Source organism: Buteo buteo, chromosome 8 (genome assembly GCF_964188355.1).
Source record: "Buteo buteo chromosome 8, bButBut1.hap1.1, whole genome shotgun sequence".
NCBI classification, from domain to species: Eukaryota; Metazoa; Chordata; class Aves; order Accipitriformes; family Accipitridae; genus Buteo; species Buteo buteo.
The window spans coordinates 13,567,966-13,593,312 of NC_134178.1; the positions used below are offsets into that span (position 1 = coordinate 13,567,966).

Consider the following 25,347-nt stretch of genomic DNA (forward strand, 5'->3'; position numbering starts at 1 on the left):
TAAGTAATGTAGCATTGGTAACCATAGCTCATGGCTCTTCTTACAGTTTCCATTTCAGAGCACCATCAATGACTTCATAATCATCTGACATTAATTGTATCTACCTGTCAAAAGGGATTAGCAGTTGAAGTTAAGGAAACTAAGGCTTTGTAACTTCTTAGCTATGAAGATGCTGAGTGTAGCAATACAGCAAGAGAAGAAGGAAAACCTCCCTGATTTGGTGGATGATCTTCCCAATATACATTAGAAAGTCTTCATTAATTATTTCTGATTGGGTTCGTTGCAATAATTGAATCGCATCTGCAATGCAGGGCAAAATTTGTCAGCAGTCTGGCCACTGAGGGTAAAGGGATATAGATTTCCTTCCTTATTATTTCTGCAGTGCCATGTGGCTGTTCGCAGAGCTTCACGGCCAGCTGAGAAGGTGAGAGGTGACAACAGACTGAGGGCAGAGGGGGACAAAAGAAGCATCTGCAAAGAAGGAGGGGAAAAAACTTTTCTGGAGGGAAATAAAACATTATCTGCAGTAGCGCAGCTTGGGTACGCATAGTTGAGAGGTGACTTTGTCGCAGCTACTCAGCAGGAAAGCAATTGCACTGAAAGTTTGCTGGACACAGAAGCAATTTTCTTTAGGCACCTGCTTGGGGCAGTACCACGGTGCGACAGGAGTGAGTGACTCCGGCCTTCCTGCACTGATATGCACAGGTCGCTCAGTGAGCACAGATGAATAACGACAAATGGCTTGTCTCCCCCTTCCTTGTACGACCACTTGGTAGACTATTTGTGCTCCCATGTTATGTGGCAAAGTGAGCGGCTGCCTGGCTTCTCCGTTTGGGTGAAGGATGCCCGCTCCTGTGTCCTGGGAGCGATGTGGGGCAGCAGCAGCGCTGTGGTGGTTACAGAAAGAGCCCCTGCAGCAGGAGCGCCCGAGGGAGATGCTGTGCCTCACTGCCTCGTGGCAGGATTGCACTTAAATCTGGAAGTAACTCTGTTCCTAAATGGGTGGACAGGGGCTCCTTGTGGTAACGTGCAACCAGCGGGAAACTGCAGCAGGTGTACTAGCCGCTTAGTTTGTGCTGTCTGTAAAAACAACTTTTAAATCTGCCCTCAACATTATCTTTTTTACAACCTGAGGAAGCCCTACAGCTCTTTGCCCGGAGACTGAGAACTTGCAGGCAGCTCGGAACGGGGCCGGCAGCAGCACACGGCATCAGAGGCAGCAGCGTGGGGCTGCCCCGCCAGGGGACAGGGGGGCAAGCAGGGGCCCGATCCTCGTGGTGAGGGGCACATCCCCATGAGGGAAAATGAGAGCAGCTCCAGTGACCGTCACCAGGTCAGCCAAAAGCCCAGGTGGCCAAAAGCCCAGGCAAGTTCAAGGTCCAGGCAGCGAGTGAAGCCGGGGCAGGGCCAGCGAGGGGCAGGGGCTGCGTGACGGAGCTCCCGAGCCAGGGAGCGCGGGGTGGTGGGCAGAGACCCCGGATGAGGCTTCTCTCTGCTCTTTCCGACAGCTTGGCTGTTTTCACACGAGTGTGATGGAAGGTTATGCAGCATCACCATGTTAGAGCAGACCTCAAACACAGGCAACTAAACCCGTGGATGTGTGGGGTGGAAGAGGCTGCAGCAGAGGACGACAGAGAGACAGACGGCGACGGAGGCTGTTGGTGCACTCTTTTCATTAGATCTCCCAAGACCTCAGCTATTAAGTATCAGCTCAGAGCAGTGGAAATACATGTGTGCTACCACAGCCGCCTCCTCCTTTACCTTGCACTTTCCAGCCCTTGCACCTCCCAATGTTCCATCTTCTTCAGTACATGCATCTTGTAAACACATTTAGTACACACAGCTAATCTTTGTATGTTGGGGAAAAAAAAGTAAAATATGGAAGCCTTGGAAGGAATATATTTATTTGTAACTCTGGACAGTCTTACCAAGTAAGAAAGGTCTTTTAATTTTAAAATAGACTTACCCCACTGAAATCAGCAAAGATTTTGCATGAACAAAGGGAACAGAATCTTGGCTTGTGATTTGATACAAAGTTATAAAATTTCCTCAAATTTGGTTGCACAATACAATATAGAACGTCACAATTATTTTCAGGATCTTAAGGTGAAAGGTAGTCAATAATTAGGTCTTGTGTTCATATTGCTGATATTTCAGTGGATTATACTCAGGTCATGTTTCTTCACCAAAACACTATGACACTGTGCCACAGGAGCACAGTGCCGTAGCAAAACCTTGCCTCATGTTTTAAAGCATTGCACAATTCAGCTATAACCCCAGTATGACAGAATCCATGATGTAACCATCTTATATAATTTTAGGGGGAAAAGGATTAATTTTATTTTAACCTGTTTTGCAGTTAAAGCTCTTCTTCGAAGTATATTGCTCCATCCACTCGGGGAGTGGCACACTGCCCCGCCACCAAGTGTGAGGACGCCTGGTGACAGCAGTCCCATCCTTGTCACTCTTCTGTGATTGTCCCCAGCTCTGGCAATGGATAAAAGCAGTAGGGGAAAGTAACTGTTCCTCTGCCAGCTTGGATGCCTCCGCAATGAATTTTGATGGCTCGGCATAGACACTGCATCTCTCTGTCCTCTTTGAGTTATTTATTTCACAAATGGAGACTATGAAGCGGTGATCAAAATTAAAGTCTTTTCTGAGCTCAGGCTGAGGTACTGCCTCCTCACTGGCAGCATCAAAGGGCTTGGCTGATAATGTAGATCTTAATGTAGATGTCTTTAGAGGGTCAGGGAGCAGCCTTGCAAATTTCCAAGACACAGATCTCCACAAAAATGGCTGCTAAATTTTCTTGTATTTTAATCAGTCTCTGTTTTGCATGGTTTGAGTGTGTCTAACTGCTCTATACCAAAAAATAATGCAATCCAGAGTACCTCAGGCTAACTTTCAAGCAGGAATTGCTGCCCCACCACTCTTTCGGTGTGGACCAGCAATCATCATGAAGATTACTGGCTTCTGCATAGGTGCTGCAACATGCAAGAGAAGTGCTGAGACAAACCTAAATGGCATAGTGTTCTTTTTAACAAATTGTATGGCTCTGTAGTAAAACCAAATAAATGTATTGCCTCATCAAGGGGGATTCGTTGCCTGTCCTTTGGAAGGACAGTAGGGTAACATCTAAATGCCACTCTGTGTCTCTGAAGACAGACAAGCATCTGGCAGCTTGTAGCACCTTGTGAATTCTTACTCCGCTGGGAAAGGAAAATAGTTTGCCACCATCTCTGAAAGACTGTCAGCCATGGGGCAGGAGATATGACCCACGGGTCTCCCTTTGTCCTTTCACAGCAGGTCTAAAACGGGTGGTAGCAACACTGGTGTTTGCAGCAGAGAGGCCCAGGGTGCATGAACACACGGTGCAAGTGAGACCACAGCATCAGTATCTGACTGGAAAGTCATTGGGACTAAGGGGATCAATAGCAGAGATGAGCCATTCCAAGGTCAGAGCAGCCCCTGGGCTTTTTGTGACGGGAAGCTAATGAGTTGGAAGCAGAGCTGAGATGGATCTGGTTGGCTTCTCTAATAAAAACATCTCAGTATTGTTTTCCCTGGATTTTGGCATTCTTTCCCCAAAACAAAAACAAACAAAGGGTTTTGCGGAATATGATTTAAAAAAAAAAAAAAAAAGCACTTAGTGTAAGCCTCATTTGAGGGAGTGATCATACCACAGTAGAAAATAAACAATATAAATAACATCTGTGTGACGTGAGTTCTGCTATGAGAGCTAATGCCAAATGACACTGGAAGCTCCCAGACATTAATTCTCTGAGCTGAAAAGGAATAGCCTATTGCAATATTCCTCTGAGCCAGCAAATATCCATATTCATTTAAATAACTATCTGTTCTAATCTAGCATAAATAATCCATGATTTCTAGGATAATGTAAAGGAGTTGTTACCAACCTGCACCTCCCAAAGAACAGAGAGCAGTGAGGAATAGGTAAGAGGAAACTCAATTCCCCAGGGCAGAAGGGCAGGAACCTCGTTCAGAGCTACAGACTGCAGCAATGAAGAGCGCTCCTCTCAAATCCTACCTTCACAACAACACGACTAACTTTGCTACTGGCTGAGGAATTTTGGTGCAGACATGTTAGTGCGGACCAGGCTTGGCTTCTCTTTCTTTCTCCAGTTTTTCCCAACAACAGTTCAGGAAGGTCAGTTGAGATTTGCATAGTGTCCTCCTGGAGTCCCAGTGGGTGGGACAGGCCAGAGAAAGTTTCCAGGTAGAGGTAGTATGTTTTATTGGATCAGCTGGTATTGCTGGAAATATTAGGCAAACTTTCAGATATGCAAGCCCTTATTCAGGTCTGAAATAGAAGCAGCAATTTTCAGGGCTCGATACAAGCTGAGAACAAATGCTCAGATGTTAATTAGGTATGTATCAATTAGGCCTTTCTTTAAAGAAAAGGTATTTGGTAGCTGTGGAGAAGAAAGGATGGTAAAGAGAGAGGAAAGTGAGAGACAGAAAGTTAAAGTTAAATGAAGCTGCTTGTCACCTAGGGGGAAGAAGAGACAGGTAGTTTATAGCCTGGGGAACAAGAGTCGATCGTGGTGAGTAGGAGGAGAATCTAATCATAAAAGTCGCATCTACTGAGAGCGTGCTCCTCCATATCAAGTGGCTTTATGAATTTCAATTCTCAACTTCATCTTTAGAAGGGTTTTTGGAGGTTGTTTGGAAAAAGAGTACTAAGATGACAAAGGTGTTTTGGGAGCAGTGTTATCCTATTGGCAGCTAGGGGGGTTATTTTTTATTATAGCTTGACCACATCAGACAATTTTGGTCTATACTGATTGCTTAATTTTACTTACACAGTTACCGTGAGGCCACTGGATTAATTTTATTGTATTTCTGGGTATGTAGGTGTGAGATTTAGAGAAATTCAGGGAGGGAGAGTTGGGGGTGGGCCCCATTTTAGACAGGTAAGGTCTATTTGGGTGGAGAGGGAAGGGTAATAAGATGAGTTATCTGCAACACTTTGAGGGGACCATCCTCTGGTTTTCCAGGATCTTCTGCTGGAGAAGCTTGTAGGAAGCTGTGTCCTTCCTGCCTCATGCAGGATCCTTTTGAGGAAAGAGATAGTGAGGCCAGTAACCAAAGAGTTCCCATCTCTGTCACTGGGAGGTCCAAATACTTGAGAATGATGTATTTTAGGTTAGCAGCACCACATGGTATATATTCTACCAAACAGATATTGAAAATAGAGGTTCTGTTCTATCAAATCAGTAAGAAATCAAATGTTTAGTCAATATTGTGAGTACCCTTTTGTAAGAGTTCACCTGTTGATTCTGCTCAGCCCACACAAACCTGAGGTGCTTTTTTATTGTAAAAAGAAACCTCCGCATGAAGCCAGGTTTATTTTTAAGTGGCTTTGTATTAAAGGTAACCTGAATTTTTCTGTGAAATAAAAAAAAAAAAAAAACAACTGATGAGACAACTTTGGGAAACCTTACTGTAGAATGAAATACTGTTTATCTCCAATGCATTTTTGCCTGCACATACATGTATGGAATTAAAATCAGAATGTTTTGTAAAGAAACATGGAAGGGTTTTATACTGTCAGACTGTGCACAGTCTGGGAGTAGCAAGAAGCTAGATACTTCTAGATTACTAGAATGTCCCTCAAGTCATAATTATAAATCAATATGGATGTGTACAAAAGATTGGTGTCTCCATAAAGTGCCTGAAATTCAATATTTTTAGTATGCTGTGTCTTCTGAAAGTGCCTGCATATTTTATATTCCCTGTGTGCTAAAAATTGTCTCTGTATTTTATGTATTGTTGTTTGTGGAGCTCTATGTGCAAACGTAAGTAACAGCTAGTACTGGAAATGATATACAGGCTGTATAACATACCTGAAGAAAACAAATCTGGAAGCTTAAAAATGCCCTTAACTATAAATTTCAAGGACACCATAAGAATTTTTAACCTTTTGCTAATGCTGTTAAGAGTATACTATAGCTGTGTGGGATGCATTCTTGTAGCTGGCAGGAAGGAAAATAGCTCCAGACTCTGGTTAATGTGCACGTTTCCATGGTTGTGGCACCCATTTGTGTGAAAACCCTTTTGTTTGTTGGAGCCAGTAGGATGTGCAGTCAGTGGGGTGTAATTCCTACTGCTGCTGTGTGTTGTCCGCTGGCAATCGTCTGCCGGCAAGGGGTCCCCCAGGGTAAGCGTGTCACGCTGGAGCACTTTCCAGCTCCCAGGCAAGATGCACAGCTGGAGGGTGACCTGGCTGCGCTCCCCTGTTGTCTGACTGCAACAGCCTGGAGCTGTCAGCAGGAAAGGGGGGCTCCCACACCCTTCCCGGATTAGGGGTCTCACATCAGCCCGTTCATTCAGCAGGAGTGCTGGGAGGTGCTCTTGTCCAGGCACAGCCCAAAAACCAATTTGGGAAGCACTGCTGGTGTCCTCTGAAGAGCCTCGAGCACCAGGTAGCATCACGTGGAAATCTCAGTGAGGACTCCCCAGCATGGAAGGCACCAGATTGCTGACACAGGAATCTGTCTTTTGGCTCAGAGCATGTGTCCTCTTGCCCATGGCCTCAGCACAACAATGTTTTTGATTAATGTGGAAGGATATAGATTAATTGGAGAAAAGGTTTTCTTCAGTTCTAGGTTGGCTGCTTTAGTATGATACCAAATAATATCAAAACTAAGCTTGAAATCAAGGGCTTTGAGATAAACAACACAGTATAGTTAGATTCCTTTTCAAAATACATTCTAACAAATCAACTTTTTTTGCTGGGAAACTACTGCCTCCATGCAGTTTTCATTTTTGTACTGCAGGACTACTTTTCTGGCAACCAGAAGGCTTGCTAACCATGCACGTGCACAGAAAGCCAAAGGTCCGTGGTTTTTATACCCGACTCACAGGCTGGTGTTACCCTGCGCCTATCTCTCCCATGCAGTGGACATTCCTCTAATAAAGAGGATTTTTCCTTGTGTTTAGGTTGCTTTAAGCTACAGTAGCAGCCAGGAGATGTCAGCAATAGCAATACTTGTATCAGAATAAGGAAGATATTTCTCTCAGCACATGGTTATTTCGAGGAAAAAACCCAGCTATTCCACAATGTAAATTGCTTACATTTTCTCTGTATAGCACTATAGCTATTTATGTACCATGCTGTTGGTACAATTGCATTCGATGGGAATGCATTTCAAAGCTCTTCCTTAACCAAACAAGACAGAAAGATGGTCAGAATTTGAAACAGCTTTGTATACAATGGCACATGGCAGACCGTGAATTGGTCTCAGCACTTGTTCCGACAGACTGACTGAAAATACAACTAGCAGTGCAAAAATCTGTCACAATTTAATGAGATGCCATATGCTAAACATGCGAAACAACTTTTTCCTGAGATCAGGTTTCAAATTTCTTATTTTTGTTGCACAGATTATCACTCTAAGTAATTCTATGTGGTGGCTTTTTTCAGCACTTAAAGAGCACCTGCATTGGTTCATACAAAAGATTAACATGCAAAACACTGAATAATTCAGAATGCTTTGAGTGGGTAGAGAGATAAGTACACTGAAAATAACTTGTTTTTTCTGGATGAAGTTTGCCTTTTCGTAAAAAACTAATAAGCTTGAACTTTTTATTATGAAATACAAAACTTCAGACAAAACATTTCAGCTAGAAATCATAATTTTTAGATTGGGAATGTACACACAGGGTCCATATGCCAGATCTGCTCTACTGACAAGGTTGCCTACCCAAAGTGCATTTCCCATGGTCATTATCAGCTCTATCCCTGATGAAATGACAGGGCTCAGCATGAATACCAGCAGCCACCCTATGCTGTGACCCAAGTCATTTGACTGCCAAACATGGCCCACAAGTAGAACAGAGACATAAAGCATTCAAGCAACAACTCTAAATGTCAGGAGTTTCAAATCCACATTTTTCAGCTTAAGATTTTTGCATTTCAATCAAAATAGGATTTTTTGGCACGCAGGTGATTGTTTTTTATTTAAAACTGGAACATCAGATTTAATACAAATAGCTTTAACAAAAAAATGTATTGAAATGAAACAAATTAATTAATTAGTTTTGTTAGAAATTTTGAAACAGCCCTCATGAAAACTTCCCTTAGTTTTATTACACAGCAGAAATTAAAATATGTTGTTGATCTATAAGCCCAAGATGATCAGCTGTACATAAAGTACATTAAAAAAGCAGTAGATATTGTATTAAACATTATTATTATTATTATTATTATTATTAACCAGTTCTTCTGAACTAATATATCTCTTGCAGTTCCAGTCCCTAATCTTGCTGTGGATAACCTAACATTTCTGTCTGATAGGAGTTTTGCTGATTCCCTTGGGATCCAAAGCATGGATTCTTGTTCTTGTAAAGTCACATCAGATTCATTGTCTCTCAAGTTAAGGCTGTCATTTATGTCTGTTATTTTGCTGAGATATCATATGCTACATTGTAAAGGTTGCAATTTTATTTCATTACAAGAGGAAAAAAAGAAAAATAACTTATAGCTTAAACTGAGAGAACTGGTGTTAACCTTTCTGTGTTGCAGGACGCCATCCAAATGTGCAAAATGCAACTGATAGAGAAATTTCCTGGAGAAGTACATCCTAAACAAGTGTCACGTTTCTAATTTTCTTTGGGCTGATCAGATAATCAGTACGTCTTTGAGGTCGCACCTATGGGAGAGTAAAAGCAGTTATAGAACTAAAAGAAATCCTAGAAAAGCAGTCCCGCAAAGGTCCTCAGGAATTTACCTGCCAAACCCTCACCCCAAAGCATCATACCAAAATGAAATCTATCATCAGCAACCCACTCAAAATCTAAATACAAGGGAAAGGATGAACAGCAGAACAAAAAAAACCTTCACATCCAACACACTGATGGCAGTTCTGGGAATTCATTAACTGGTCTTATGCTACCTGAGAACTTCTTGTGGACTCTGCAGTCTGTATTCTTTTAAGCAAAACACGATGTTGGGCGTTCCTCCTCTGGTTCTCTTAAAGAAACTACCTGTTAAGCTGTAAGAAAAACTTAACATCTGACACTGTTTTCCAAATACATTAGAAATTACTACAATAAGCATGCCGGTATTCCATGTATCTGAAAGACCACTCTCAACATCTCAGTGTTTATTCAAAATAGCCTTTTTTTTAAAGTTCCCATGACTGGCATGATTGCACTTCCACCGACTGCAGCCTGTTTTCAAACTGACCCCAGTGGGATCAGTGCAGGGCAAATGCACAGCAGTTTTGAAAACTCTATCCTCGTTTGAAATCAGTGCAGTGGATTTCCAGTCCTAATTACTTACACACTTTTACAAAATATCATTGCAGAGGAGAAGACAAAGAAAAATTCATTCTCAAATGCATCCAAGAAACATACACTTTGGATATTTACATATGGTGGTGAGACCTCACATAGATAATTACAAAGTAGCTCTAAGGAATGAAAATTTCTTCTGAAGTTATAAACATGCATCTTCACAGAGCTTCCTAAATGAAACACTACAGTTGAATGGTTTGCTGCAGCCAGCCCCTGTGTTGGTTTTATCTACCTCCAGGTAGATGCTATCTGGTGGCTACTGTTCCTTGCAAATTCCCCGCCACAGGGTCTCAAGCCCTTGGAAATTAATGGAAATGTCGCTGTTCTTCCCAGTAGAATTTTTTATCAAGCCAAAGCTGGTTCCTACCATGGACCAATCTTCTTGTGGTTTGTTTCTGGAACATTAGTCATGTACAGTCTGTATTGCCTTGGTATTCTTCCAGTATTAAACATCTTAAATAATGCATTTGGTACATATACATTATTGAGTAAGCCATAGAAGAAAATGTTAGATAACAAATGTGGACAACATGTCTCTGGTATTTAATGAGTCCCAGCACCTCAAGGAAAACCATGGGATAAATATAACTATCCTAGAAACATTTCACAATACAGCTGCCTTCTGTTTTACACACAACTCTCTTCCTGTGCCCCCCCCCCCTTTTTTTTTTGTTGCTAGAACATATCACTGTTTTCTAAATTTAACCTTCTTTACTGTTTATTTCTGCAGAGAGGAGAGGTGCTCTGGGAAGTAACAGGATTGCCTGTCTCTGCTTAAGAGACCTTTTCCAAGATCTCTCTGCTGCACTTAATTCCTTGCAGTTCAGCCCAAAGACCTTTACTGGTGCTCAACAGAGACATCACTCATTCATTTCTAGAGCACATCAGAAGTTTCCTCTGGTCTGTGTTAGCCTAGAGATTAATATAGATGAGATTTGCTCCATTTGTGGCAGAACAGTTATTAGATATTTCCTGATTGATCAATTACAGGTCTGTTACGGCAGGCCTTCTCACTAGTTTTGAGAAAATAGGAGTTTTGAGAAGCTCTCTACTACTGCTCCCCCCCCAAAATAACAAATTTACAAGTAGAATGGAAAAAAAAAATCTGAAAAAAGCTGAAGGCAAATGTTATGTTTGTGGAAAGCAAGTATTCCCAGATACTGTGGACCGTCCTTTGAATATAAAGTATACTGAACTAGTTAGCATACTGAATAACCAGAAAACTTCAGAGGGGGTCCAAAAGCACCTCATTGAACACTGTCTCTGAAACTTCCTGAAATACGTCTTTATTTGAATGCCATGTTTAGCAAAATACTGGAGTGGGAATATTTCCCAGAATGTGTTGCACAAAAATACTGTATTACACCTAGATTTACTAAAGGAAAAAAGATATTAATCAGAAAGTTCATCAAGTAATGTTGTTTGAGAGGGGCAGGTTTTATGGCCATTAGTTGGCAATAGTACAGAAGATTTTGGTTTGCATGTGATTTTGAATAGGAGGGAGTCAGAGGACTTGCACGAGCTGGATTCTTCCATGACAGCACTGGGGAAAATGTAACCCAAGCATGCCTCTTTTGCTTTAAAAACCTCATCTGTGAGCATGAGCCATCCAGCCCCTGTCTTGTCATGCCATTTCTCCTCCCCATCAAAGGAGGAACTGAGCAGCAAGTTTGGTCCTGGGGTGGGGACTGTGCCCATGATGGCTCGCCTCTGCCCAGCTGCATCCTTCATAGTCATTTGCTTTAGAGCAAATGTCCTGGGTTACTTGTATTTTACTCTCACTGTGCTCTGATATCAATTAATGAATAATTTCATGAATTTCAATCAACTCACACTGTGTACTGGCCCATTTTCTGTGGAGCTTTCTCTGAAGTAGCACAGCCTCACTAATGTTGCAGTTCCCTGGATATAACTTCACTGAAATGGAGGCTGCTGGCTGCTGGTCAGTGACCTAAAACTCATTTTCTGATTCTGTGGAAGAACTCATACAACACATTACAAATACAAAATGCAGAGGAGTAGGACCACAACAACCATTTCATATTTAGACCCTGATAGCCTACAGCTGCTAAAGCCTCTGCTTGGTTTGATTTCAGAGTTGTTTCTTCTTCAGATTAATTCAGTGCTCTACTAGTCCTGTCAGTCCTAGTCTGAGAAAAAACGGTTTCATCATTCATTACATCCTACACATCGAAGGGAAAAAAGACAGCTCTAGTGGTTCACTGCACAGCCCAGCATTACAGGAGTGAGTTTGTAAGTCCCCTCTATCAGTAAGGATGCAATATCGTCAGCATTTCTTTTACATAGTTTGAAATCTCTTTGTACTGTCAGCGTGGCATCCAGTTAACCATAGATATTTGACAGTCACATGTTTCAAAGCCTGCCTGTTGACTTATCTGCCCTGGATGCCTTTTTATAGGGATTACTATAAAGAGAACATTATACTGGGAAAAGCCTTGCATAGTTTGTTGGTTTGGTTGGGGAAAGAGATGCCCAAACCTTCCCATCTCTCCCAGCTCTTCAGCCAGACAAAAAGAGAGCTAGCAATACATGGATGAATCAGCAGGCAAAATGAGTGTGTGTATCAGCTGATTTCAGGGTTAAATCCTTCAGTGATGTTTTGAATACCAATCTTCAGTCAATGAAAGAAGGACTTTGCTATTACAAGCATGTTGTAGTCATTTCTGCAACCCATATGACATCAGTGATATGAATGATGAACACACATCTGGCATTATGAAACAGGGCTCTGATCTTTAAATTGATTTGACAGATGGCGGCTCCTCAGACACTGGTGCTGTGGAAATGTGTGATAAACTGAAGGCTTTGCCTGCTATTAGCCAGCCAAAAAAACCCAAGTCTAACTGCATTAGAACAAATTGCTGAAATTAATGTGGTAGGAGTACTTCCAAATGTGTCTGTGTGCATCACACATTTGGCTAACTGTTAGAACAAAAAATCAGGGAAGCACAGCTTTCTGTTTCTAAAGGTTACTTTTCCCCCTGCCCTCAGTTTTTAATTCTTATTGCAAATTAACTTCATTTACAGGAAAACACCCATCCCAAAGTTCTGGATACCCTCAAAATAATTCAGATACACTATTGCTTCAAATAGCAAACCAGTTCCATCAACTTGTCGTGCACTCAGCACATTTCCCTGTCCATCAATAGACATACAGCCTGGAAATTCCTTCTCATTTCTTTGTGAGTTAATCCCACCCACATAATTTCACTTCTCCCCTTCTTCCACAGACGCTTGGGGAAATTACACTATAAACTGCACCTGCCTTTTCTATATCTGTATCATCAATATTTATTACTCTCTTAATCAAGATATGCTGACCAATGAATATCATAACATGACATACTCTATAGCACATTTCATCAGTAGGGGTAAAATTATTTTCTGTCATTGGTTTATATTTCTATTTTATTGACCTTTTAATTTGATTTTGATAGCTTAATTTTTCTTTTCAAACAATCCTCAGTCAGAGCAGTTATATACAGTGCAATAAATGGAGCTACAATTCATCATTCATTTCCTTCCCAGTATAAAACCACAACCACAACTAAATAATATTTCCAGTTTATAGAGTGTCATTTGGAGTAGTTAAGAAGAAAAATAGATCCTTCCCCATTAACGGAGCCATGACTCACTCTGGATTGGAGAGGAAGAGTGTGGCTGTGGTGGCAAGCACAAGCATACTGTAGCTGTGCTGAAGTCAGCTGAATTACACCAGAGAGGAATCTGGCCCACTATAAATGAGCACTCACTCCCTCTTATGAAATGGTCTTCTGATTTATCATAGAGACATTTATGGAATATTAAATGGACTAATTATGAGGCTTGTGTAGGAGACTGTCCAGTCCTGCAGGATGCTGAGTCCTTAGAGCTCCTTTTGTACCAGTGGGACTTGAAAAAATGCAGTTCCTTGGAGGTGGCACTCAGGACCTGGTAGAACTGGCCCTATGGCCCTTGTTCAAGCCAAAATCATCTGTGGGACTGCCCCAAAATCTGCTGGAGCCAAGGTAAGGGCTGATTGCACTTGGGTTTTGGAAGGAGCTCTGTGCAATGGGTCAGGGCATGAGAAACAGCCCCTCAGATGGGACCTTGGTCCCTAACACCCCTTTGGCCTGCAGCTCAGCCCTTGGACTAGGAGCAAGAATGACTCTCCTCCCATCGCTGACAGTTACAAAATATGCAATTAAACAGAAGCCTCTAATTCTACTCTCCATTTGACCTTTTCTTGGCTAATGTAATCAGAATGAAGACCTTCCAGCACCCCTGACTGATGCTCCTGGCCTCCTCTACCAGCGGCTGGTAATTTTTTCCTCAGCTCAATAATTTAGTTCAATATTCATCATTTTTTAAATGTCTTGCACACCTTTTTTTTCCCCTTCTTCTTCGCTGTGGTATTACTTTTCCCTAAGATGATTTGCCAAATCTTTTGTTCATGCTGTGAATTGATCAGTGCAATTGCTGGGCAACATTTATCTTCTGTGAACATTTTGCATTACTTTCTGATTCAAAGAGTTTCAATGGACAATAGCTGACCTCAGTGATTTTTCTGTTGTCACCTTTTACAATGAGACCCACCAGGTATTTCAGACTTTGTATCTGGTTGGGTCCATGTGCAAGGACTTCTGAGGAAACAAAACCTGTGATACAAAGTCTCCCTTAATCTCTCAAATAATTTAAAGTTGTAACTTTTTACATATGGAACAGAAGCGATCAAATTTGAAGCTGATACCCTCAGAGATGCAGGGAGACTGCCTAATGCCTCTGGCCTGTGCTGAAACTTTCCATCCAGTTTTCTCCTGGGAGTGGGAGGAATGGGCTGTGCAGCAGGTACAACCACCTCTGTCTAGTCAAAATGCTAACTTGAAAAATCTTCATTCACTGCGATTGCCCTGCTTTTCATCTTGTCACCACATCCATGAGCTTCTTTTAATTTTAAAACTCTCTGTTTAAACTTTGCCCATATGGACCTATTTTCTAGCCTTGTTGCTGTGATTAATCCTGCTCCCATAAGGTGACAAGGAAGCCAATCACAGAAATCTTAACTTCTTTCACCTTGCAGAGGTAGAGAGACAAGGCTTCAGGTCTTCAGTCTCTGTGACTCTTTCCATCAGCAGATGGGCTCCTCGTTCCTTCCCCACCCGGCTCCTGAGGGAGGACTTAGGTTCTTCACTCCTTCTTCCTGACCTCCATAGAAGTACTGCAAGGACGTTTGCTCATTTTTCTTGATTACCCAGGGAGAGAGAGGCAATTTGCTGGAGTTCACCCCTTTATGACCTCCTTCACTATGGAAAAAATTCTCTGGATAACTTCTATTCCTCCTGGGTTTTTAGCCCCTATTTCTCATTAGAAAGTCCAGAAGAGTAAAGATTAAAAACCTTTGGGAATGTTTCCAGTATCCAGGCAGGGAAAGCCAAATGAGAAATGCAACTTTCTGTGCTTAGAAAATGCAATGGCAGGAAGGCAGGTGGTTTCTGAAGAAATGGTTTGATTCAGCACTAATCAGCAAACAGTTAAATGGCTTGCCATATGATTTCTCCTACTTGACAAGAAATACAATTAAAGAGCACTACAATGTTTATTATGCAATATATGGGCAACAGTGGTGACTGAACTTTATCAGAATGCATCCAGTAACACTTTTTGTCAGAAAACCTCTATTATGTAGTTAACAGGGAAGGTTACGGATATAAAAGAAAAACCTTTTTTTGTCTGGGAAATGTTTCACTATGTTTGTATGTAATGCCATAACTTAAATCACAGACTGCAAATCCACAATTTAAGGTAAACCTTCATCAATCTTTATCAGCTCCTGCTTATACAAGATGGGACCATCACAATATACTGAGAAGACCTGTTCAAACTGAGAAAGAGTTTGTCCTCACAAATCATTTTTAGATTGCTAAATATTCCTCCAACATATGGAAAACAGTTATAAATAATTTCCACCTCTAGATTATCTCTTGATATTTTTCAAAAATGTGTGTGCGTTTACTGATGCAGCTGGAAGCCACCATAACAGACTTGTACCAAATATTGTCCAGGGACAACTGGTTTAACAGAAACAGTTCAACTTTATGCTGTGTGCCTGTGAGGGATTTAAACGTTTCCTTAGCCACTGGGCTGCAAGGGACCTCCTAGACCATCTAATCTAGCATTTGACATGGAGGGCTGCACCCGCATTTGTGTTTGTTTGAATCGGGATCATGAATCCAACGCTTGTGAATCCAGTCTCCTGATGGTCCCCACTCACAACACTATCATTCTCACTGTGGAGCTGTCTGAGAGCACCCAAACTGGATACCTTTCAGATGACACCAAATGGCTTAACAGCACCCCAGTGCACAACCAGTGCATATCAACCATTAATGAGCACCCAGTCACTAGGAAGTGGCTACAGCTAACTGTGGTTACTGCCTCCCCTTGAAATGTGAATAGGGTGGATACAAGGTCCTCAGCACAAGCTCCTTTGCTTCTCAGAGCAGACCGTAACGTGCCTCATGCCTTGCGCATGTAAACATAACCAGTGCCTCATAATCCTGTTCATAAGTGTATTGAACACTGTCTGAAACTGTTGCTCAGGGTTATAGATTCACACTGAACCCTCAGCTGTTTTGTACATGCTTTTCAACTTTACTTTAATAGTATTTTGTTTGACAAGTAGTTAATGTCAAACATAATAACTACCAGCCACAAATACATCAGTATCATTGCTATTATTTTTACTGTTATTGTTTTGATCATTGTTTTAATCCTTGATTGAGTACTTCCTAAATTACACTGTGCGCCAAAAGAACTAGACACACTCTGCTATGATTTATATGCAATGTCATCCCAAGACAGATTTCTGCATTGTACATGTTGAAACAGCTTTTCAAAAATAAATGAGTTATCACTGTGTTGAGGAGGGAACTTGGTACCACGTCACTGCCACATTCCCAAGAGAATATTGGCAAAAACCATCATGGAGGTGCTAAATGTATTTTACAAATATATGGCATAAATTAAGATCCATGTTGCTGTTGTGCTAAAAGCTAAGAGAGCCCAGCACCACCCTTCAGAACGGAGGCAGCAGAGAACAGAACAAGTAGAGGAATAAACACTGAGCTCTGCTTCTTTACATGTTAGCCACATGGAAAGAGGCAAAGCTCTAGGGTGGACTGGGTGTTAGCCGCATGCTTTCCCTTCTGTCATTTACTGTTGAGATACCAAAGGTCTCTAAGATCAGTGTAAAGTTCCTGACTGAAGCAACTTCTGCAATGTGCAAGTGTAATTGGAAAATACAATCAAGAAATGATCCAGAGAAAATGCACATTTATTTACTGTATCATCTGCACTGGATTTTGTTTGCAAAGGAACCCCAAACCTCACCTACAACAGTGCCTCCACCTTACATCTCCTCCAGCCTGGCAACTGGGAAGAACAACAAAATCATTGCAGACCTCCACTTTGTCAAAGGCACCTATATAACAGCTGTCCAGAATTATTACATGCCCAGAGCAAAGCAAACCTCCACATTATAATGGTTTAATGTATAATATTCACAGAGGTAAATTCTCAAAAGCCAAGCCAGAGTTACTCCAGCTGGCAAGGCTGAAAGGATTAATTAATCGTAGTAATTGGGCTTGTGGAGAGACATGACGAGACTTTTTAATCCCAGGAATAAGGAAAAGACAATTGGCTTTACCTATGGGAAGTCTGTCCCAGCCAGGGCTATCCACCATGATGGCCAGCAGAAAGGTCTAGCTGACATTTGGAGGAGGAAAGATATCAAAAGCAATGGAAAGGAAAGAGCAGACACTGACAAATGCCTGTCAGAGTTCAAGGAATGTCTGGATGATGTTCTTAGTCATATGGTTTAGTTTTAGGTAGTCCTGCAAGGAGCAGGGAGTTGGACTCGGTGATCCTTATGGGTCCCTTCCAACTTGAGATATTCTATGATTCTATGAGGGGAAATCTGTGACTTCGTAACTTTAGCCTGGGAGGTGGGGAGGAAGATGTAGCAGAGTGCTGAGGGGAATATATGTGACAAAAGCTTTATTAGACATTTCTTCCAAATATCAGGAGTGGTTGTTTCTCCCTCACCTCCCCCCTGCCCCGCCACTCCCCCAAATCAGTCTAAATCCAAGGCTAATACCCAGGGCACTTAGGCTTATAAATCAAACATTCAGGAATGCTGAAGGGACATTCCACTTACCCAGTTACAGCTGTAATTGACTTATAAATGTCTACCTCCACCCAAAATCTATGTTTGGATGTAGTATGATACACACTGTGTGAAAAAAAGGTCAAGATAACAGCATTACAATTACCTTTGATACAGAACTGTTCTGTAAATCTGCATCAGGGGCAGTGAACTTTGAAGACATTGGGGGAAGAGAGGAAATTCCTGTAACAAGAATATATAAGATTACCGTTATTCGGTGTCCACCATGGCGTGAACCACAAGCCATTCAGGCATACAGCTAAATATGATTTAATATTGTGAGCCAAACTCTAGCTAACTTGTTGGGCTAACATGGCAAGGTTTTTGTGGTGGTGGGGAAGCTTGCAGGGGTGACTTCTGTGAGAAGACACCAGGAGCTGCCCCCATGTTGGACAAAGCCAGCTCCAGGATGGTCCTACTGCTGGCCAAAGGTGAGCCCATCAGCGACACTGGTGGCACCTCTGTGATAACATATTTAAGAAAGGGTAATAAATGCTGCACAGCAGGAGCTGGGAAAGAAGAGTGAGAATACATGAGAGAAACAACCCTGCAGACATCAAGGTCAGTGAAAAAGGAGGGGGAGGAGATGCTCCAAGCGCCGGAGCAGAGATTCCCCTGCAGCCCATGGGGAAGACCATGGTGAGGCAGGCTGTCCCCCTGCAGCCCAGGGAGGTCCACGGCAGAGCAGATCTCCACCTGCAGCTCGGGGAGGACCCCACGCCGGAGCAGGTGTATATGCCCTGAGGAAAAAGATACAGCCTGTGGAAAGCCCACACTGGAGCAGGTTCCTGGCAGGAGCTGTGGCTCCCTGGAGAGGAGCCCATGGAGGAGCAGGTTTTCTGGCAGGACTTGTGACTCCATGGGGGACCCATGCTGGAGCAGTCCATTCCTGAAGGACTATACCATGGAAAGGACCCATGCTTAAGCAGTTCTTGAAGAACTGCAGCCTGTGGGAAGGACCCATGCTTGAGCAAGGGAAGAGCGTGAAGAGGAACGAGCGGCAGAGATGATGTGTTATGGACTGACCACAGCCCCCATTCCCCGTCCCCTGCTCTGCTTGTGGGGGGGAGGGTGGATGTTTTTAGTTCTGTTTTTCTTTCTCACTATCCTACTCTGTTATTAATTGGCAATAAATTAAATTAATCTTCCCCAAGTGGAGTCTGCTTTGCCTGTAACAGTAACTGGTGAGTGATCTCCCCATCCTTATCTTGACCCACAAGCTTTTCCATTTTATTTTCTTCCCGTCCTGTTGAGAAGGGGAAGCGATAGAGCGACTTGGTGAGCACTTGGTGGCCAGCCAAGGTCAACCCAGCACACTAACAAATATGAAAGGAGGCCATCTAGGATCCAGTAGAATCAACTTGTCCAGGTTTTCCTTTTATTTTTTATAACTGCTACATTTTACAATAACACATGCTCTTGAAATCTTTTCACTGCACTTATTTCTTCACAATTTGTTAGAGAGAAAAGGATGTATGCCTGGATTATAGACTCTGCACAATAATTTTATGTCATTAAGTGTTTGATTAAACGTTTTGATAATAATGTGCTTATAAATGCAAGTGGTGGGTAACGATTTGGTGGAGATTTACATTTGCTTTTGAAGAGTCTTTGTGCTTAAGGACTAGAATTTATAATGCCTGAGTCATTTATCAGTAAAATCATAGTTCACTAACTGCCTTTTTTTCTTTCTTTCTTTCTTTGTCTTTGTTGTTCCTTTCTGGTGGTGGTGGTGGATTTTTTTTGTTTTTACAGACCAACTGCAAAATATTGCTTAAATTGATTATTGTATGGGAATCCAGTACTCCCACCTCTGGCCCCAGAAAATATTTGGAAGAACAAAGCATTTAAAAAAAACAAACCCAGGACTAAAACTAAATTCAACTGCAAAGAACTTTGATGTTTTCTCAATACTTTTGAAGGAGCATACTCTAGAAAATCCAAGATGTTCTGAAGAGGTTCAGGCCAAGCACAAGTCCTTCACAAAGTATTGTGAAATCTTGTAATGTAATTGCTTGACACGTTGTCCAAAATGCCTATGTTTAGAAGCAGTTTGACAATATTTGATTCACCAGCTTAGACTCACTTGGGATTTGTTCTTTGTTCCACGGTTCCTCTGGAATGTATCCTTGATTTTCGCTACCATGCCTTTGCCTGTTTTCCAAATCACCATCTTTTTTCTTCTCAGCTGAAACTTTTCTAGAACAAAAAGGCCTGTCATTAGAACTTCATTATGATATGCGAATTCTTGGGTAGTAGGCTACAGAGAAAAAATTATGTCTTACTTCTGAAAAAATAGATGTAAAACATATCTGCACCTTCCAAGTAATTAACTAGTACAAATCTTTTCCCATAGAAGTATTACCTGTGAAATTCTGTTTAGAAAGTTTCCATCAGCTGCATTATCAGAAAGCAGGAAAACAAAGTGAGCAATCTTCAAAGAGTGAAGACTCTGTTCCAGATCATAGGTTTTGTAGGAAATTAATTTTGATCTTTATTTCTGAATTACAGGATATTCAGTGGCCCAATAATGAAACACCAGCTAGGTCACTTATGGCAGCTCATAATTTTTGTGATTTGAGCCCCCCCCAATTGCAAAAACAAAGCATGTTATCTCACATCACCACAATTAGCTCCCAAGTGATTTGTCTGCACACTCCAAAGTTAATCTTTCATTTTGAAATTTTCTTTACAAGTAAGCGTAGCCAGAGTGAAGTTGACAGAAATCCCTCTGTTAAAGTTACACATCTCTGAATTTGCAGAACGGTGACCTGCGTAGCTGCACAGCGAGAAAAGACTGCCTTTTTACTCAAAACTCTTTTGCTAGAAGAGATGCTACTATTCATTTGTTCCTACCATGGACTCCTCTCCAGGATAGTCCCAGGTCCATCTTTGCCTAGGTTTCTGGTGTGGCAAGCACAAACTGATGGCAGGACTATGACAATCCAGGGATTTGTGGGGAAAGGGGGAAATATTCCTGGTTAGCAATATTTGTGGAAACTGCTGCATTTACTTTTATAAGTTTAGGGGGAATTACTTTGCAGGCCCATAGATCTTCAGATGAGCATTATTGATGCACATGTAAATCTGACAAGCCAGCTATGACTATATGTTTTTTTTAGGAGGTAAACAAGTTAGATACCACTAAGAAACCTGTCATGGTTCTAGAAGACAAGAGCAATTGTTTAGGAATACCACCTCAACGTGTTACATGATACTGTACTGTCTATTTTATCTGATCCTTAGATCTCAACAAACTCAGTGTAGTAGCCAAATCAAAAGCAGCTACAAAAGCATGTGGGAAGTACAGCAAGATAGCCAGCCAAGTTAAAAATAAATGTGGGAAGCAAAGCAATATATCTTTGGTCTTACCACTTCGTTGCTACTACTACAACACAGCTTCCAAAATCTGGACAATCATCATTCTTTTTACTGCAGGTAGGTTCCCCCCCAAGAAAAAAAAACACCTAACCTAAAAATCTGTAAGTGATTGTAAGTAATTCCTGTGATTTCAGTGTCATTGTTTAGACATGCTAAAACTTTACACAACTGTCAACACTGAGTTTCTAAGTCCAAGCTGAGCCACAGAGCCTGGACTCATCCCAGTGCTTAAGTTTTTGCTTAAGCATTTGCTTAACTTTCTAAGTGTAAGCAACATTTATGAAGTCAGTACAACAACTCATGTTTAAAGTTAATAGGAAAATAGGAACTTTACTACTCAGATCTAAAAACCACACATTCTGTCATGAAGATAGAATTGTATTTGCCCAGACCAGATTCAAAGACATATGGGAAAGTAATGTTTTGCCCTATTCTGGACCTGTTCAGGTTGTCTGAAAGGACGCACTGTGCAGACCCGTGTAAGCGAGGTAGGGCCCTGGGAATGACATGGACCTGGCCATACCAGTCCTCACTGCTGGGCAGATGCCTCCCTGTGTGTTCAATTGATTTTGCCTTATAGGGTTGACCTTTGCGGAAGGCTTTTGGCAGAACCAAGTCAGAATCCAAGCAAAAAGGCTTTGTAGGACTTTATTCATAGCAAAACCTATATGCAAGTTGTACCTGCTTTTGGCCTCCTATTCCCTGCTGATTTACTCCTGCCCTATTAATATAGCTGCAGTTGGTAAAATGATCAATTTAGCTTCATAAACTAAGAAATTACGTGGAATTTTACTGGTGTGGCATGGCATAATTAGCATCATTTCCTCAGGACACAATAGTGTTTACCTATTTCCTTATTTTGTTTTGTATCAATAAAGTGCTCTATAAATGGAAATCTGTCAACAGACCTTCACAAAATTTCCCCACAAGAGGCCTTTAATGAAGCTAGGTGTTACCGAAGTGTGAGGCAACGCGGCGTAACGTTTCATAAACTCATTAAGAGATGGGGAGTTAAAAGCCCCACAAGCGTAGGCAGAGTATGAATTTACAATGCTCCCTAGAAGCTTAGAAAAAATAACTCCAAATAACCTCACTGACGTTGCTGTCACAGCCGCACTGGCGCCGATAAACAGGATCTTAAGGCTGATAACCACTAGCTCATGATTTCTAAGATGTTCCAACTCAATGCAGTAATGCACCAACAGCTTTGTACTCAAGTCCATCAGATAATCACTTGATTAAGTGTCGACACCCATCACCGGGGCAGCTTTATTTATTCATTTAATTTTTATCAGTCTAACGCTAACGAACCTTAAAAGCGCCGGGGAGGCCGTCTAATTTGCCTGCCAATCTATCCCAATTAGCTTGCGGCAAGGCTCTCTCCGAAGGTCCGGGACGTGTCCCCCCCCCGCCGCGGCAGCCCCGCAGCGCTGCCGGGCTCGCAGTGACCTCCTGTGGCGGAGCGGGCAATCGGCACCGACCCTGCCTTCTCCGGGGGCTATAGCCAATTTTTAAGGGTTTGCTTTGCCCGTCAGCTTCAGCAGGAGTCTATCTGCAGTTTGTAATGCCTGTGCTGGCTGAATCAGAGAGGTAGCCTTGGCAGGGTTTTGATTCTTTTCACCTAGTTTATTGTGGGAATGGAGTCCACAACCCGCTGCGAGCTGCGGCCCTCGCTTTTCGCCCCTCAGGTCAGTCCCCTTCCCTGAGCACTGCCTCCCCCTCCTCTGCTGTGTGCACAGAAATGGTCAAGGTCACACAGAAGGCAGCACCCAAGCGTCCCGGGAGTGCTGGGCCATGGGGCATGGGAACGGGCACATCCCTCTCACCATCCTGCAGCAGCCCAGAAGTGTTCAGTTAAAAGGAAAAATTATCGTACCTCATCCAGCTTACCTTATTTCATTTTGATACGTAGATCCTGCGGGGGGGAGGAAGAGAGAGAGAAATAAAAAAGGGAATGTGTTTAAAATGCAGGAAAGTAAAATGTGACCTACTAGAGAGCTCCTCTTGGAGCATACACTGTGTTCCAGCTACCACAGGGGCATCTCTCTGTTACAAAACTGTGCAATATCCCTGTAGAACAGCTTACACAGAAACTGGAAATTAGGCACACAGCACTGAAGGTATGCTTCAACAAAGTACCTCAGCATAGGAACTAAACGTCATTCAAAGTTAACATACTCCTGAAAAACACTACCCCCTTGTAGTTAATGTGAATGGCAAAACTAGTGGGTCACTGATTACTTTGGAACCAATTTATAGAGGAAACAGCAAGATGAAAGTAAGGAGCATCTTAACCAGATCACGGTTAAGAGCAGGATCTGTCTGCTCACACTTCTGCTTGCAGGTCTTTGCTCTACACTAGAGCTGACATAACTAGGAGATTTATATCTAACTTAAGATACTTTTTAATGTATAGACCAGTTATGAAGGTCCACTTACCTTTCTTCTTTAGGCAGCAGCAGCGTACAACAACCACAATAATAATGATCAGAAGAATAATACCAACAAGTGAAAGCACGACTGCAAGTACAATGACCCATGTGCTTCTGCTCTCTTCACTGTAATAATTTTCTGTTAAATTAAATGGAGAAACATTGTACTATCAGAGCCTCAAAACACCCTTTTTAGAATATTTACCTTTTCTGTGAGAAGTTATTAACTGCTTGTTGATTATTTAGCAAGGATCCTGTGTTTTCCAAGTGACAGACTCTGTATTTATGGATGGTGCCCTAGAATTTAAAATGTTTCCAAATGCAAATTCTTTATTGCAATTGTAACTTCTCCCACTGCCGCTTCTCTTCTGAAAAACACAGGGTTGCAATCTTCCAACCTAAACTTTATTTCATAGATATGCTGGGCCTTCCAGCATCCTTTGGAGACATTTGGGGTTGGGAGAGGCGTTAAGATTCAATTTAGATGTCTATATTGCACATATTAAGCATCTTGCCTAGCTGCTCTTGTCAGTGGAGAGAACATAGGTATTTTGGGTTACAATTCATTTGGCCAAATGTGTATGTGCCCCTTTCGATAAGATGAACAACTCTGAAGAATGTCCATTTCTCCCCACAGACCACAGCAATGGTCTTAGGTGACTACTACAGAAGGAGATCGAGCCTGTAGATATGATTTTCTGATTAACTCCATCTTGGGATTTCTTTCACTGATTTCAGCAGGTCTTTGATTTTGGGACATACTTGGTAGGGCATCCGTTATCCACTTAAAGAGCAGCAAAGAGCAAAACCTGTAAAGAGTAGCACCATTTTGGCATATGCAGCTACTAACCCATCTTCTCCACCAGCATTCTCACAACGTTAACTTACTCCTTTTTCTTTGCTGTAATCTACAGAGTTAAATGAGGTGATTTAAAGATAATTCAGTGCCTTGCTGAAATCGGTTGCTATGACCAAACAGTTTTCCTACAAAGCTCCCACGTGCCGAGAATTTTAAAAATACCTCATATTTCTTACATAGCTGGATGCACAAGGAAGATGTCAGTTCTGATTTTCACATCATCCTGCCCTTTGGTTTTGACCAAATATTTCAGAAGCACCTCTGATTTGGCTACCCTTTGAAAAGCAGCCCCCAAATAATTTTGAGAGTTCTTTAGAAACAAGATTCCAATCCAAATTACAGGTGTGAGACACATCCAAACTTGACAAAACACATTCTGTCACACTGGGTTTATGATTGTCATTTCCTCATTAGAGGTCCCAGTTAACACTTGCATGGCCACATTTAGCTGACAGCCTCTGGAAAAGGTACTACAGCAATGTAGGTGATTGGTAGCTGCACAGTGTCAGGGCTATTCCCCTGATGTGTGAACCACAATGTCTGCTGGTTTGCCTATGGCAGGGAATAAAGTAAATCCTTTCTATCTACAAATTTGCCTGGATATATGTTTGGGGTTTGGAGGTTTCAGACTGCAAAGATACAAGACCAGAGCCTCCTACGAAGCTTGAACCTCTTTTAGGAGTCTGCATTCTCCAAAGCTCAGGTCATTATGATTAAGAAATTTGTTCCAGTCTTCTCTAATCATAATGCTCAATTGGCATGTTTTGAATTTCTTCTGACTGTTAGAGAAAACAAGCACTCAGTAACCTGCAAACTAGTAGTTAATTCTGTAGGCTGTAATCAGTTGTGATTACAATTGATGATGAACTTTTTCATAATATTTTTTTATCTAAAAGTACTGCAACAAATATTTATATTTTATCATATTTTTTTCCATAAAGCATGCCACAGGGATTTCAAGATGCCTAAAATATGAAGACAGCTATTTAGCTATAGGGGAAAGCTTAACCTTAGTGTGAAGGGAGGAGCTAAACACACCTGCACTGGCCCATACCTCCAGGCTGGCTGCCACACCAAGGTATTTCACTCCCTGTCAGGTTCAGGTTACATGCCCAAACAGAATCTATGGA

At 41.9% G+C, this 25,347-nt stretch overlaps 1 protein-coding gene across 1 annotated transcript in view; it reads right to left on the reverse strand.

The window, feature by feature from the left end:
- Positions 1-8,606: 8,606 nt before the first annotated feature.
- The window catches only part of IGSF5 (immunoglobulin superfamily member 5), a 29,988-nt gene continuing 13,247 nt past the window's right edge, over positions 8,607-25,347 (reverse strand). Inside the window, exons 4-8 of the mRNA XM_075034712.1 lie at positions 23,366-23,497; positions 22,817-22,841; positions 19,632-19,744; positions 17,652-17,728; positions 8,607-8,675 (exon numbers count right to left, since the gene is read on the reverse strand). Coding sequence (XP_074890813.1) covers positions 8,607-8,675; positions 17,652-17,728; positions 19,632-19,744; positions 22,817-22,841; positions 23,366-23,497 — 416 coding nt within the window. The remainder of the gene's footprint in view (positions 8,676-17,651; positions 17,729-19,631; positions 19,745-22,816; positions 22,842-23,365; positions 23,498-25,347) is intronic.